The 15,908-nt window shown below is 36.0% G+C and overlaps 1 protein-coding gene across 26 annotated transcripts in view; it reads left to right on the top strand.

The window, feature by feature from the left end:
* PLEKHA5 (pleckstrin homology domain containing A5) overlaps positions 1 to 15,908 on the top strand; it is a 159,153-nt gene that overhangs the window by 45,961 nt on the left and 97,284 nt on the right. The window contains exon 4 of one of the 26 annotated variants that reach the window (XM_061363883.1): positions 13,235 to 13,540. The exons of the other annotated variants lie outside the window; for them this stretch is intronic. Within the exon in view, the coding sequence (XP_061219867.1) occupies positions 13,235 to 13,259 (25 nt within the window). The 3' untranslated portion in view covers positions 13,260 to 13,540. Of the gene's footprint in view, positions 1 to 13,234; positions 13,541 to 15,908 lie in introns of those variants that run through there. 26 annotated transcript variants of the gene reach the window in all.

The following is a 15,908-nucleotide window of genomic DNA, read 5'->3' as shown; positions in this document are numbered from 1 at the left end:
CCTGGTTTTTGTTGTTTTTTTTTTTGTTGTTTTTTTTTTTTTTCTTTTATGTTGCTCTCTGTATTTTGAAAGACTTTATAAATTCATATTACTTTCTGGAAGGATTTTTTTTCTGTGTTTTTGTTTGTTTTCCCTCAGTAAATTCATCATTTGCATTCTGTTGCACATTGTCTGCTTTTTTGATCTGTCTTCTTTTTATATCTGACTGTAACCTCTTTGAAGTAAGAGGTTTTATTTTGTGCTTGTATGTTAGGTAAAGTACTAGTCCTGGATTAAGATTCTTTGTTTTTCTGTATCATGTGTAGTACAACTCCAAATACCACTTGGTATCAGGGACAGGAAAGGGGTCTTCTAAGTAAAATGTCGTACATTTGGTAGCCTGCTTGCTTTTCTTATGATATCCAAGCAGCTGTGTTAGAGAATCTATTCAGGAAGTATTAAAAACTGGAAATAATATGCCAGACAGTAAGTTATATTATATGTAGGAATTAGCTTTGCTTTGCATGCTTGGGTGTTTTCAGCATTCTTTGGGGAGCTGAATTTCTGATTTGCCTTTGTTCATCTGGTCACACATTTTTTATATGTAAATTTTCCTTCTGCGGGGAAACTAATTTTTGTCTTTTGGGAATTAGTGCTGTTTTTTTTACAAATACACGTGTAGCAATGGCCAAGCAGGCAGCCTATGAAACAAGTAGTGCTTTAGTGCTTTTCCTACCCACATGTTGCTTTCTGTGATTGTTCTTGGCAAAATTCTTTGTGGAAAGCCCTGAATTACAATATTAACTTTGCTGTGATGTCATGTAGGGATGTAAGTCCATGCAGTTTTAAAGCATATCCTGTAAGATGCATCACAATTTCACTTTCTTTGTACATTTGGTGTAAAGCCTTGAAGTGATACTAGTAAATAAACTGTGCTAGGGTGTGGAAATATTCCTGTTGGGAATAATAGATTTCCCTTAGCTTCTTAATGAACTAGTTTGGTAGTGCATGTTCTATGCTATGACATGAATATTGATTTAACATATTATTTTTTAGTAGGTGGAGGGGAGTAAAGTCTCGTAAGCATCAGTTTGCTCTCATAAAGAGTTATACAGTAGTTTCAAAGCAATGCTAGTGCATTCCCTAAATGCATATTCAGGGGTAGGATTTTATTGTAATCTTAAATGTTCTATTTTGTTATTACACTGATACCAGTGTTCCTACGGTGGGAAAAACATTAAGGCTACCTTAGGAATGTTTGGTCCAAGTGATGTTATTTTATAGCTCAGTCTTAATTGTCTCGTAAATGAAGGGCTTGTGGTTTTTTGTTTGCTTCTTTTCTTAATCAGTGGTCATTTAGAGTATAACTTCAAAATGATTGTACTAGGCAGACCAGAGAGATCTGTATGTGATAAATGTTAAGACCTTTAGGGAAGAATATAATAAATATCAAGTAACTATGACGAGTGTGGGTACAGCTAAAAACTGCACCAAAGTGTGTTGTGGTATTTGTTAGTGCTTTATTCTGCATATGTGTGGATTTCCTTTTTTGTTGTCCAGAATACTTTGTGATGAGGAGATCTAGATTTTTTAAAAGTTCCATTTGTTTCCTTTGTTAAAAAACCTTGCTTTTCAGCAAAGTTGCTGCTGACGTTACATCTTGAGAAAGGATCAGCACTTCCTGTGTAGAAATAATTTTCAATATCACTTTTCAGTATTGTTTTTGAATTCAGCTTTCTGGTTTATCTGCATCACTTCCCATGCATATCTCCCTTCTGCTACCTAATTTGAATCCTGCTCTGTTGAACCTCATCTGTTTTAGACCATTCCATTTTTCTGATTGTCCCTCATGGAGTTCTTCAGTATGCATTTGGAGTTGGGGGTCAAGACTGGATCTCCATGTCCTGTAGAGTTCAGTGGTGATGTGGTGGTTTGCTGTTATCAATTCCTCTAACATGTTTGCTTTTGACTGCCACAGGGCTGAGACTTTTTGAAACCACCGGAGAAGCGGCACCTAATTCAAGACTGACCTTTGTCTCTGTGCTTCTTTTTCCTCTTCAGAATTGCTTTGCAACTAATGCACTCACTTTCAATTGCTATCTTGTATCTCAGGCAGAGGCTATTATGGGTTTTCTTGGCAACAATCTTCAATCTAATTTTGCCTGTCCTGAATAATTTCTTATCAATTGCAAATTATTTCTGTGGTATTCACTTGCTTTTTCAGCTAGCTTATGAAAATCTTGAGTATAATGGGTTCTTGTATTTTGCATCGTCCTACCGGCTCGTAGAAGACTGTTTTGTTTCATTGCAGTTAGCCTACTTTAAGAAGTCTGAATGAAGGACTTTGTTCAAAATTGGATTTTTTTTTCTTGAGATAAAATAATGGATCTGATTAGTATGATTCCATTGCAGCAAATATGCAAGGTGGGGCTTACCCCCCCAGAGGTGATGTTGACTCGCAAGTATATGGCATATCTGTTAGTTGTGTCCTCTGTATAATTATAATACCTCATAGCTTGCACAGTACAGAAGCTGAACTTACAAAAACTGGAGCACTTTATACCAGATTGCATCACCATTTGGCAACTTCATGCCTCCAACAGAAAAGTTGGTTTGTGTGAGGCATGCCGCATGTTAGGTTATACTACTGATTTTAATTTTTTCCTTATTTCCTTAGAATTATTAAATACATACTAAACTGACTTGGTGGCTTTATTGCAGTTCAGTTATAGCAGCTCAGTAAAATAAATCTCTTTTACTGACATTGTTTTGAGACTGTTTATAAAACTCTTCTGCCTATAAAGAAACACTTTGGCGCATCTAAGGGGAATCTTGTTTCTCCAGTGAGAAAAACATGGGTAGCTCTTTTGCTGTGGTTTTGTCTGTCTTGAGTGCTGCTTTTTGCATCTTCATATCAAATTGCTTCTTCAGATTCTGGAAGATGTCTGTTTGGAGAAAGTCTCTGATGTTTTTTTTGCCATGTGCCAGAGGCGACTTTTCTTGGCCTGGCGAATTACAGCCATTATGCTTTTGGTTTCTGTATTTAGACTCGAGTTCCACTTTTTGCAATGTCTTTTTTTTTTCTTTTCTTGTGGGTTTTATTTAGCGGCTTTTATGTTTTAAAGACTGTAACTAGGTAAGAGTTGGCTGCTGCGTTTACCCAGCAGCTTCCCTTCCTCTGCCTACCCCCCACCTCCCCGCTTGCTTGCTGCCAGCTGGAATAGAAAATTCCTGACTTTCTGGTAGATGGCAGCATTTACTGCCTGTTCTCTTGCCTGTCCCAGTGCTTTGCTGGAGGATCTGGGTGGCTGGTTTCAGTTAATACGTGCTTATATAGGAGTAACTTGTTAAAGCAAGGGGGAAGCAGCTGGATTTCTGTCTGCTTTGTGTCAGGCTGCCAAGGACGCAATACCAGCTGTGGTTATGTACCTTTCTTTTTTTGGAAGCACTAGCGTTGCTTACTTTGAGTACCTTGGCAGAGGAGGGATTTTCCTTTTTCATAGCCTACTTTTGAGTAGCTTAACCTCTGAGTAAAAGGCGATGCAGTCTGTTGCACAATGCTAAAGACAGACTGCAGGATTCATATACGGTGTGGCATTTCATGACATGGACTCAAGTTGATGCAGAGACTCAAATCCAACTTTATTACACCCAAGCCCTTTTTATCTCCCCCTGTTCTGTACTTTCCTAACCTGCACATACATACAACATGCAATTTCATTGGCCCCTGTAAAACTCTTCAGGAAAATAGTCCAGTCACAATGCTGCGGACCCTCTCACAACCCCCACATTGCCTGGCCTTTAATGTCCAAACTCATCCCCCCAGGGCTTGTCAAAGCACCAAGGCCTCCAAGCTCATTCCCAAACTGTTCCTCATGCTAATCTTACCGTCTTCACTCCCCATGTACGGTAAATACGGTATATATAGATAGTGTATGTTAAAGATTAATTTAACTTGGGTGAGGCTTTGATTTTGAACATAAACACTAGGGTTCTTCTAGAAAGAAAATCTGTCATTAGTACTGCTTTAATAGCAGAGATTATCCAGGCCCTTTAAAGTGGGAGGTATTTTCAATCTGTATTTCACGTTTCTTCCTTTTTGCAGACTTGTACAGAACACAGTCAATGTCCAGTCTACAATTTTACTTTGGCATAAGCTTACAAGTGGACCACGAGAGGGGGAAAAAAGTACTTGGGAGTAAGATGTGGAGTAGAAATTAATGGCACATACCTACTTTTCCCATGCCATTTTCATGTATGTCATGGGTGAAGAGAATTGTATTATTCAGTGTTTTCATCCTTCTTGTAAAATCAAGCATGCTTGGCTTCACTGGGTATCTGTGCTTTAAACCAGTCAGTTAGTATATGAGTGGGGGCAAAAAGTGGCAAAATATTTTTGACTGTTGTTTGTTATGTCCTTGAAATGATTGAATGTTAGGGGAAGGAATGAAAATACTTTATTGCACTGTGGAAGTGCTGACTTTTGTCTCCAAATAGATTCAAGGAACATAATGAAAATATTGTTAAAATGCATTCATTATGTTCTTATTGTTAACAAAGACATTTGGATGTTTTTGCCAGTCATGTCAAAGACACTATAAAATCATCAGAAGATACATGGAAGATTTCCTGAAGAATTTGTAGCTCCCTCACTGCTAAAAGCATTAGCATTTATGGAAAAACTTTATAATACCTGTACTGCAAATGTTAAATCATCTGTCGTTTTCCTAATGAACATCACTAATATGTTGCACTTTCTTTGGGCTATAAATCTACTGGAACTGACCAGGTTCTCATGTGTCTGGAAGGCAGAGGTCACTGGATGTTTAAGTGTATGTCAGTGTGAATAAATCATTAATTCAGAAGAGGAAAAGGTGATGTTTGTAGTGATAAAAGATTTGCTGCATGAAGTAATAGTGTTACTGCTAGGAACAGAAATTTTTTGACTGTTTAATCGATTTTTGCCCTCTTTTTCCTTCTTCCTCCCTTCTGTCCCAACCTTAAGTAGGTAGCACAGGGGAAAGAAAGAAGTATTTTTCCCCAGGAAACTTGTTCTGGCTTTCCACACTCTGAAGACAAATTCTGTTCTTTATATAAAAATTAATGTAAATTCTTTTTCAGTATCTTTGAAATTTTAGCTGGAGTAATGGACAAAGAAATAAATATGAGAATATTTTTTGTCTGAATAAATTCACTTCCTGTCCATTCTACCACTTAAGATGCATGTGGTCAGGATAAGACCCGTCTCTGTGGTAACCTTCCTGCTCTTGCTATTCACACCAGAGAAGAGCATATGAGGATCATCTTAATAAATGCAGACTATCTTACATTACGAGCTTTGTCTTTTCAGGACAGGCTAAATGCTTTTGTTTGGGGTATGTGTTTCTTTTTTTTTTTTTTTTTGAAGTTGCATTTGTATATTAATGTACACTGCAGATCACATTACTTCTTTCAGATACTTCTGTGAATAAGTTATGTATGTTCCACATTAAAATATTGATGGAGGCTATATCTGACTCCTTGGCACAGGAATAAGATTTTCCAGGTGAAGTGACTTGAGGTTGCAAAAGCTATGCCAAGTACTGCAGTGCTAAAGAAAAGGACTGGTTTATGTGTAATTATTTCCAGATGTACTTCTGACAGTTAATTATTGCATCACTCTTATTATCCTGAATAAACTTGTAGACAGTTGTTTTTTCTAACTCTTTAGATTATGCTTATATGACTCACTTAAATATGGATTGCTCTGGGATACCTGTTGCCACATTAATGTGCATTCGTACATGGAGAGGCACAAACGATCTCTACATGGTTTGAAAGAAAAAGGCACCAGGAAGGGACACGAGTTTAGCAGTCAGTTCAGCTTTCCGAAGTTCTTCTAAGCTTTAAAACTTAGGTAAAATATTTGAGGGTTAATAATGCTTTTGTGTGAATAAAATGGAAAGATTTGGAGTAAATGCACATTACAGGCAAACAGAAATTCTGATGCTTTACTTTTGAGTATATTTTACTAAGGCTTAAAAGAGCAGAAGTGCTATATCTTGTCTTTAAAATAAATAACGCGATTTTAAAATTCATATCCAGAAGGAATAAATTTGTTAATCATCAAAGGTAACTTCTGCCTTCAGACTGAACAGGAAATTCAAATGCTTGTCAGTCAGTTTCTGCAAGTCATTTCTCAAGCAGGCAAAAGTCTGAAACAGTTTGTCAAATGAGGTTAGAAAGGAAAAAGGTAATATACCACAGTAACATTAAAGAGTCAAAATGCCCTGCAAGAAAAACAAGTTTGGCTTGACGTTCTTTAATAATTCATGTTTGAAGTGTGAAGTGGTGATAGTAATTTTGAATGATGGTACCATAATGGCACTAAATTGGCATGAAAATATCTATATACATGTAATTCGGATATCTGTATTTCTAACAATTTTTTTATAGCGTTTATTTTTTTCTGTATGCACTCTCTGGATGATTCTTATTTACACTGATTGGCAGTGGAGTACCAGATTAGTGCTTAGGGAGAGATTGTTGTTGTTGTTTTTTGTTTTACCTCCTGTCACAAAACCTAGAGGAAATAGCGATTCTAAAATCTGGGGGCAGGTGGGTAGAGGATTTCTCAGAATATTATTAGCCTTATAGCAAGCTATTCAAAACAAAATGGACAAATAGAAAAAACAACAAACCAACCAAAACCAAACCCCACAAAACACTGCAGCTCCTGTGTCTCATTAACAGCAAGGTTTTAGTAATAAATAATAATACAGTAATACTTACTGTAACTTAACCTTACTTTCAAGTATGTGTGTTTGTCTTAAGAACCAGTTTTCTAAAACTCATGGCAGAATTAACGTTTTTAATACTGCTCATACAATATTTTGATGTTTCAGTGTGGTGAACCCTGACAGTGTCTTATCTAGCCTAATTTAGATTTTTAAAAAGCAACCGATCAACACAAGTTAGAACACACCTTGTAACAGAGAGAGGGAGGGAGAGATGATACTGCCAGCAAAGATCAGGATTTTAGTGTGTTAGCGCATTATTTGAGACTTACTTTTTGAAAGGCATTTTTTTCTTTGTCAAACTTCCAGTTCCAAACAAGTGACTGAATTTCAGACCCAGTTTTCTGAGTAGGGAATGTTTGGGTGTGTTGGGGGTTTGAATGCAGGTTGGTTGTTTTTTTTTTCTTTTGCTTTAACAGTGAATGAATTATTCAAAATAGGGAAAGAAGACACTGACTCTCCTTCAGGCACGGCTGTGCAGTCAGTATATCCCAGAACTTGTTGGTCTGGGCTGTAGTCTGAGTTCCAGTGAGATGGAAGCTGAAAGCTTATGCTTCCTTCCTGTAGGTGGAAAAATTAAAAGGCCATCAATACTTGATTAATAACCCACAATTAATAGTTCGGATATATTTCACACTACTCTCTCAGTATTCCTTGCAGTTACAAGGTACTGCCAGAAGTAAGCACCTGTAACATACCTTTTGCTAAGGAAATAGAAGAGTCATATTTTTCGCTAGTGACAGAATGCTGCTGGCCTATTGCAGTGTGGCTGGCAACGCTCTACAACTGAGAACATGATAATCTGTTTTTGCAGTTTTGCAATATCTGAGCATTATAGTATTAGCAGCTATAGATTTACCAGTAAAGAACATTAATCCATAATTGATGTTGTTTCATTAATTCCTGTAACAATACTACATGTGTATATACAGAGGAAATTATAACATTGTTTCAAGTGTTTTCAAACATAATTTGAAGTGCAGGATAGGATATTGTGTGGAAAACTATAGCTCTGCTTTTAAACCACTTCAGATCAACAGGATTTTTAAGATGGAGGAATTCATGTGGTGAAAATGTTAACTCTTGTTTGTTTGCAGATGATTTCCTGAGAATTTTGTAGCTGGGCATGATGTAGGAATGCTCTGATAGGGTTTGCTCTGTGCATATGCCAAACGGACATTACGAGTTTTGTCTACCAAATTGCTTACTGTAAAACTGCACATTGCAGAGGTAAATGTGCATAATGTATTTTAGTAGGCAGAGCAGCTATTGGGACGAGAAACTTGTAGGTAGGTTGATACAAACACTTTTTCAGATTTTGTCCATTTATGTTGTTTGCACACTGATAGAGAGACAGGACTCAGGCTATGCTGCACCAAGATACTGTTTTGCAAACTTTGAATTGCTGCAATTAATTAGTCTTTTTATTTTACATTTCTTTTAGTACATAATATTGTTTTACTCAATTCTGAGTTAAAACCAACAACAGTTTGTCTTTTTTTTTTTTTTTTTTTTTAGTTATGCAGTTGTTTTTGCAGTTTGCTTTGAAGTCTCACAAAGGGCTTAAAAGGTGCAAAATGAGCAGCGGTCTTTCTACTTCTCATCTCCTCAACAGTGGGTTAAAGTAGTAAGATTCTTGTGTTATCAGTGGAGAATGAAGCAATGAACTTTTCTTTTAGTTTTCTGCTTTCCAAGTAGTACTGCTTTGGGACTGTTTGCATATCAGTGTGTGTGTGTGTAAGTATATATGTGTATATATATATATATATATATATATATAAAAGTAACGCCTTGGCCTTAAAAACCTCAGAAGTCTGTCAGATACTGCTTGAGACAGAAGTTTAAGTAAAGCTGTGAATAAATTTCCTTTTGATTGAATTGAAGCCACACATGTTGGCTGTCTTGCTCATTAATTTTTCTTTTTTGGGCTTACTGGGTTTTGGAGCTCGGTTTCAGCATATAGTCTACCACACACTTCACCATTCAAATTCCCTGTGTTTGTTTTTTTTTTTTTTTAAGTGCTTTGGATGAGAATGAGTCTTTTACTTGTAGGAAGTCAAATTTTCAGTGTTTACCTTCTTGTTCTTAAAGGTACTGTAAACCCACATTGTCCCCATGTCAGTGTGAGTATATCTTAATTTTAAAGATGGGAATTTTAAGAAATTATGAATAGTTTGCAAAATAATCTTGGTGTGTGCTATCTTAACTAAAATTTGACTGTAGGATTCAAAATAGTGAGATTTTTTTAGTCATGTAAATCATATATTTAGTTGTTGACTTTGTTGTCATTTTGTTTTTAGCTTATTTCCTGTAAATCATGTCTGAATGGTATCCTGAGTACTAATTGTATACTTTTTGAAGGACTTGAAATATTGGAATAATAAAAAAAAAAAACTTTATTCCTGGGCTGCTGGCATGAAAATAAAAGTAAATTAAAAAAAAAAAAAAGGCATTTAAAGTGTTGCTCCCTCTAGGTTTTATTGATGCATGTAGGCTTTTTCACATTGGGGAATATAAAGCTCATTAGATCAGTGAAATTGACTTTAACAAAAGGGAAAGCCATAATATAGTGATTTTTGTCTGTGCTAGTGTTATTATAACTGTCACTTTGATTAGATTTGCTTTCAGCAGGTGTAAGTGGTTGGTATCCATCCAACAGTGGGAGTTCTTGGTGAGGATAGCTCTGCTGAATTGGTGGCAGCTTGTACAGAATGAAAGCCTGTAATATTAGTGGCTAATCCGGCTGGATGTGGTGATTCAGTTGAGAATAAAATTAAACAGCTACACACCAGCTTGTGAATTTGTTGTCTGAATATATTAAGTAGTATCCTTGATTTAGGCACGTGTGAGTGGGAAACCCTAACAAGGATTCTTTTATAAGGTTTCTTGACTGAAAATTGTAATTACATACCTGTGTTGTGTGATAAAGTTCAAATCCAAATTAGCTGTGGATCATTCAGAGTTTAATTATCCTGCTCACTGATTGAATAATCTTCCAATGTCTGTGACTTGAGAATTACTCTCTTCTCTCTTCCACAATCCATGCTATACGAGTTTCCAGTGAAATAGGGAACAGTTCGTAAGCTCTGGCCTGCCAGTGTAATTTGAAGTGAAAGTCAACTGCATGCCACAAGTTGGTAGATCATTCCCTGTCTTGTTGAAAAGAATGCTGGAGAAGGCAGGGGAAAAGTGAAAACTGTTTGAAGAAATATGTAAGTTTTAAAAAACATCCCCGCCCCCCCCCCCCGAAAAATAAAAACAATAAAAAAAAAAAACAAACCAAACAAACCCAAACCCCTAGGTATGTAATAAATAGATGCCATAATACCATTCCTACAGGTCTTCACAGCAGCTGAGAAATGCAGCCAAATACAGGAGAAACTATCTCGATAGTTCAGTATGTTCTGTCTTCTAGGTTTTTAATAAAGTGTATTTGCAGTTTTTGCAGTATTAGTCGGAAACTGAGATAGCCAGAGATGGGGATTTTTGTTTTGTGGTGGTTTTGTTTGGTTTTGGCTTTTTTTTGTGTGTGTGTGTGGAGGGAACCTATATAAGAATTCCTATCCAACAGCAGTGTCGTGTTGTGACTTCCAGCAGCAGAGGGTATGTTTTTGTATTTGAATGCACCGGATGGGTTTCCGAATGCATTCCTGAACTGATGCAAACTCTTCTCAAGTGGTTTTAGAGGCTAAAAGCTCTGTGCCCCAACTGCATGTATGAAGGACTATTACCTAGTTTTGTATTGCTACCATCTAGTGTAATTTGATGCATCCTGCTTTTCATGTAGGTGCAGTGGTGCACTGTTTACCATAAAACCAGAGTGATAAAATGATCTTTATCACATTCCCAGTCTGAGGTCTGTCAGTCTACTTTTGTTCCTTACAAGTGTTCTACATGCTTTAGTCATTCTTGTTGCAATTTTTTTGGAACATCTTTGGAGTTCTTATGTTTTGTTTGTGTGTAAGGACTAATACGAACGCAAAACTGTTTGTCTGGTACAAACCATAGGGCTTACCTGGTCTGTAGTCCTCTAGCTGACCCTAAATGCTCTGTAGAACTTGACATAACGTTGGGACCTTCCGGTTCTGTGGAACTAAGGCAGATACCTTGGTCAGTAGATAAACTCTGTGGTTACAGAACACTGTCTGGCTGCTTCACTCTGTTCGGCGTTCAGCCAGCAGTTTAATTCTTTGGACAATCGGCCTTGAGTCAGTTAGGTGAGCAAGGGTGCTATAAAGGCTTTCCCAGTTGTAAAAAGAAAACAGAAAAATAATTCAGCTGAACTTCCTGCAGCACCTATACCTACTGTCAGCCCTCTTGGGGGTTTTTTTCATTTTATCTTTTTTTTTTTTTTTTTATGTTGAAAAGCTTCCTAATTCTGAAGTTTGAAAGACAAGCTATATTAGGCTTGAGATGCAGGATCTCTCCCCTTTTCACCCTGTACACATTTGCAAGTGGTTCCTCAGAGCCTGCGATGTATTTATTTTTTTGCTTGCCTGCTTGTGAGTCTTCATTGAACACAGTATTCTTTTTCTTTCATTTCAACACTTCCAGAATTTTTCTTTCTTTCAGTAAACTTTTCTTACCCTGCTATTTAGAGATGCTGATCTGTATTTTGCTTTAAATAATTTTGAAAGAAGTGATACATATTTTCCTTCAATATATTACATTTCCTGTAATATCCTCCTTTCTTTCATTGCACAGATTTCGTCAATTTTTTGCATATTGAGAGACTTTGGAAATGGGACAGAGAACTTGATCCTTGTTCAACTTGGTTTAGCCAGTACTCCTGTCTGTAATTGCATATTGGGTACACAGCAAGTTGTCAGAGTAGCATGTTTTTCTAATTAGCTAATTTAAAATTAATTAAATTACTGTATTTGTTTTATAAATATTAAATGATAGCTCTACAAAAGGCTGTTTTTACTTTAGAATTAATTCCATTGGTACAAAAATATGTGAATGTGTAACAGCAATTCAGAATGAGTTTAAGAACCTTGCAAAGAGCTTTTGCTGGTCAGTAAGTTTGAGGGGAGAATTCAGATTTTTCCAGATGGAGTCTCAGCAGTGTTAACTCTGGCTTTATCAGTTAATGAAAGGGATTCGCGCTATGTGACAGGTATTGAATAAGGGTTTGAAAATTATTGTAGGTCTTGCAGCACAGAAGGGCTGCTGAGCTTCAGTGTTTCTTAAATAAAAACTTTCATTTATGGGTTGGTTCACTTCAGTTTCATCCAGAACTGAAAAATATTTAATGCTGCTTTTATTTATGCTGGATTTAATTGAAGGATGTGTTACCAGCCAACCAAGTCTATAATGCCCTAAAAAAATTTTTGAACTTGTGCAATTCTTGCAGTATCAGAAATCTGCAGAAAAGTCAGTTACATTGAACATCAAGTATTCAGATCGGATTTCTGAGACTGTTGATTTTGAGCAGAAGTAAAGCATGTTCATACAGGGAATTACTAGATTTTTTTATTATTTTTAATAGTAATTGTGGGAATAATCACAAAATATAAAGAAAAGACACTAACGGATTGAATTTTAGAAACTATAAAAAAATTTCCCATACCAAGTACAGTTCTTTTAAAAGAAAAGAAAATTTAAGGGAATAATGGATGAAGGGGAATTCTGTCTACTCTGAGGATAGGTAGTGGGTTGTCTGTGTAGCTAAAGCTTGTAATCAGAATAGACACATACGTAGTTTGCATTTATGAAAGGTGCATTTGATGTCAGGCACCCTATAAAAATATATTAAATATATATTATCTAGATCTATATAGATAGATATATAAATGGTAATACACAAGCTCATAGGTGACTATTCAGTTTAATTATGGGTATATGAAGAGTGAAATCAGAGTATGAAAAGACAGACTTAGAGGTTTGCAATAACTTAATAAGGAGTACAATACAGGTCTCTTCTCAGCTGATGTAGTAAATGTATTTTGTGGATTCTTTGATGCCTTGTTTGCCCTTTTGTCATGTAATTGTAAACTCCTCCATCATGAAACCTTCAAATGAAGAGATGGGGTAAGGAGGACATGCTTTAGAGAAGGTTCTTAGTAATGGTAATGTCCTTTAGGTGGGCTGTGTAAGCCCTACAGTTTAGTTGAAGACTGTTCTTTTTAGGTTTACTGCAGGTGCACTGAGAGTGATGAACTTGAGGGGAGTGAGACACTTCCTGCTTCTCTGAATTTCTGGAGTTAACTGCTCAGATAAATTGTGAAAACATAGGGAGTGACCAAAGTAAAACAAACACCACAGGTAACAAATGCTGTCTTTCTGTAGTGTTTTTATGTCCTAGTCCTCATTTTGGTATTAATCAGTTCCTGATGCCTTTAGCTATATGATACCTGCTAAATGGAAGTTCATTTAGCATAATTCAAAGGAAGATCTGTATGTTCCTTTTTCTCAACTCTTGTTATTCCTGATTGTTCAAAATTACTATTCATAAGTAATATTTAACATCTGTTCAGTTTTCTTTCAGTATTGAAGGCATGAGGAGGTAAGTTAACGGGGGGGGGGGGGGAAAGGAAGAAAATTGAAGAAGGCAAAATAACACATGGGATGGAAAGAAAAGCTGTAAACCAGTGAGACAGCCAAATAAGGTGCAAAAATAATCACAAAAGAAAAACAAGCCCAGAGAAATATACTTATTAGTATAGAAACTTAAATATTACACAATATCCACACTACAAATATGTAGCACAGGTGAAACTATGAATACAAATTAAGAACATAAATGATATTACGTAAATAAGAGGAAAATGACTCATCTTCTGAACTTTTGTGTATGTAGTATTTTGGTTGTGGTTATCTAAACAGTTATGCACCTTTAATTAGTTTTGTTTAAAAAATGTTTTTTCCACTTGAATAGGTCAGCCGATAATTGAGACATAAAAACATAATGGCAAACAGATTTTTAAGTTGCTACATGTTTCTGGAGAAATATGTAGCTTCACATAGAAAAGGAAGAAATTTTAGATACCTGCGATGTAATATCTGAGAGAGGCATTTTGAGGTACTACTTACAGTAGACCAAATCCAGGATACGTGTGCTTGTATGATCATAGAATCATAGAATAGTTAGGGTTGGAAAGGACCTTAAGATCATCAAGTTCCAACCCCCCTGCCATGGGCAGCGACACCTCGCTCTAAACCATCTCACCCAAGGCCTTGTCCAACCTGGCCTTGAACACTGCCAGGGATGGAGCATTCACAGCCTCCCTGGGCAACCTATTTCAGTGCCTCACCATCATGCCAAAGCTGAGAAGAGAGCTTGAAAGAGCTCGTGTGTAAGACACTATTGTGGATTTTTATTTTTTTTTTTTAGGATGCCATAGAGTCTTGTGAAACGCAGCTGTATATAATTTACTGAAGAATTCATCATATTTAGGTAAAAACATCAGTTAAGTCAAAGCTTTTAATAAAATCCATATAAAGCCTAGTTATAAGCTTAAAAGGGAATCTTCATTCTGAAATAGTGATGAGTTTGATATTAAGATTTAAAATGAACCTAAACAAAATGCAAAACATCAGTCTTACCAAAATGAGCTGCTCTGCTGTCAGAACACGTGATCAAAGGTGTTTGTGCATGAACTGTTGCTAAGAAGCTGTTAAAGGAGCAAAGATGTCAAAGTATTCACCACATGATTTCTTGATAAATATATTGAAAGAAAACAAAACTCAGTCATTAAGCATCTTCTGTTGTAACTTAACTATGTGCTGAGTTTACTGAAGTGAATCTTACTCCTCAAATACCCTTGTAGGTCGTTATAGCAAAGGACAGTAGTTTGGCATAGCGTGCTGTATGGTAACAAGGCTTTGGTTTGTATATCAGTGCAGAAACTTCATAAAAATGTTTCAGCTTTCAGGTCTGAAATTTGATTTTAATCTATTACCAGCTTTGACAGGCTCAGAAGAACAATTATTTTCTGGAAGTCCTGTGTGCAGGGTTTATTTTTCTACTTACGTATTGGTTTTTTTTTTTTTCTTTCAAGATATGTATTAGATTACAAATTGACATTTATACTTGCTGTAAAACTCTTATTAAACGTGAAGGTCTTCAAACTCAAGTTTATGTCATTGTAAAGGAATCCTTTCAAATTCAGTGAGAGATTTCTTTGCAAGCAGCATTTTGCATTAGTTATTGAATCAAAGTATTTTGGTTTCAAGTGCTATTTATAGTGCCCCTTTGCATTTCATTATTGTAGCTAAAGTTTGTTGGTCATTAAGACAATAAGATACAGATTCATCAAAAGAAGGAACAGAAACTGTCCTGAAACTTACTTAAGCTCGTCTAGCAAGTTGGGCAGATGTCCAGGAAATGCAGAGGAGGTTTTTCCACAAAAATTGGTTTGGGGGAGAATATGCCCACAAAAATTTAACTTCACAGCAGACCTTTTGGATTTGTAAGTTGTTGTCTAGCCTCAAGAAAATTCTTATAATTTGTGCTCAGTTTAATGGGATTTTGGGAAGCAAAGGCAAATAAACCTGAAACAAGAGAACAGTGTACTTCAATTTCAGTGTATTTTATTAGTGACTTATCTTCCTCTTCATCTTCTATTTGTGGAAACTACAAAGTACTGATTAGGTAAATAGGGGTTTGTACAATTAATCTTTCTTTAGTGGCACTTTTAAAATATATTTGAATCTGAAGCTAGATCAAGCCCACATTGATGAAAACATTTCTCACTAAGGAAACAACTCTTATGCTATTGACATCTTGCATTTTAAAAATACATTGTATTTCATCAGTTTAAATCTCTGCGGACGTTCAGGGAGAAATAACAGCAAATGATGAGAAGTTAGGTGATGAGAGAAAATAAGCTAATTAAGAGTTCATTAACTGACAAAGTAATGCTGAAATGCTTATTGAGAAGCAGACTTTATTTACATCGCCTAATGGTAGACTATAGAATTAATTTGAATTTTGCAACCTGGACAGATGTTGTAGCAAGTGTTGCTTTTTTGTATGTATTGGTGTAAGAAAATGAACTACCAAGGTGCTGTGTGATTAAAAATGAAATGATGTTATGTGATTATAAATAAACTTCTTTTTATAATGCTGCAGTATTATCTGTGGAATATGAAATGCGATGTTTCAGTTTGTTCATGAAATCAGGTTTAACTGTGCTGTAGCTATATTGT

Source organism: Neopsephotus bourkii, unplaced genomic scaffold (genome assembly GCF_033783945.1).
Source record: "Neopsephotus bourkii isolate Nb327-2 ecotype Australia unplaced genomic scaffold, CSIRO-AGI_Nbou_v1 NB_1183, whole genome shotgun sequence".
Taxonomy (NCBI): Eukaryota; Metazoa; Chordata; class Aves; order Psittaciformes; family Psittacidae; genus Neopsephotus; species Neopsephotus bourkii.
The sequence above is the reverse complement of the archived record's forward strand: the minus strand, read 5'-3'. Positions and strand labels throughout refer to the sequence as shown.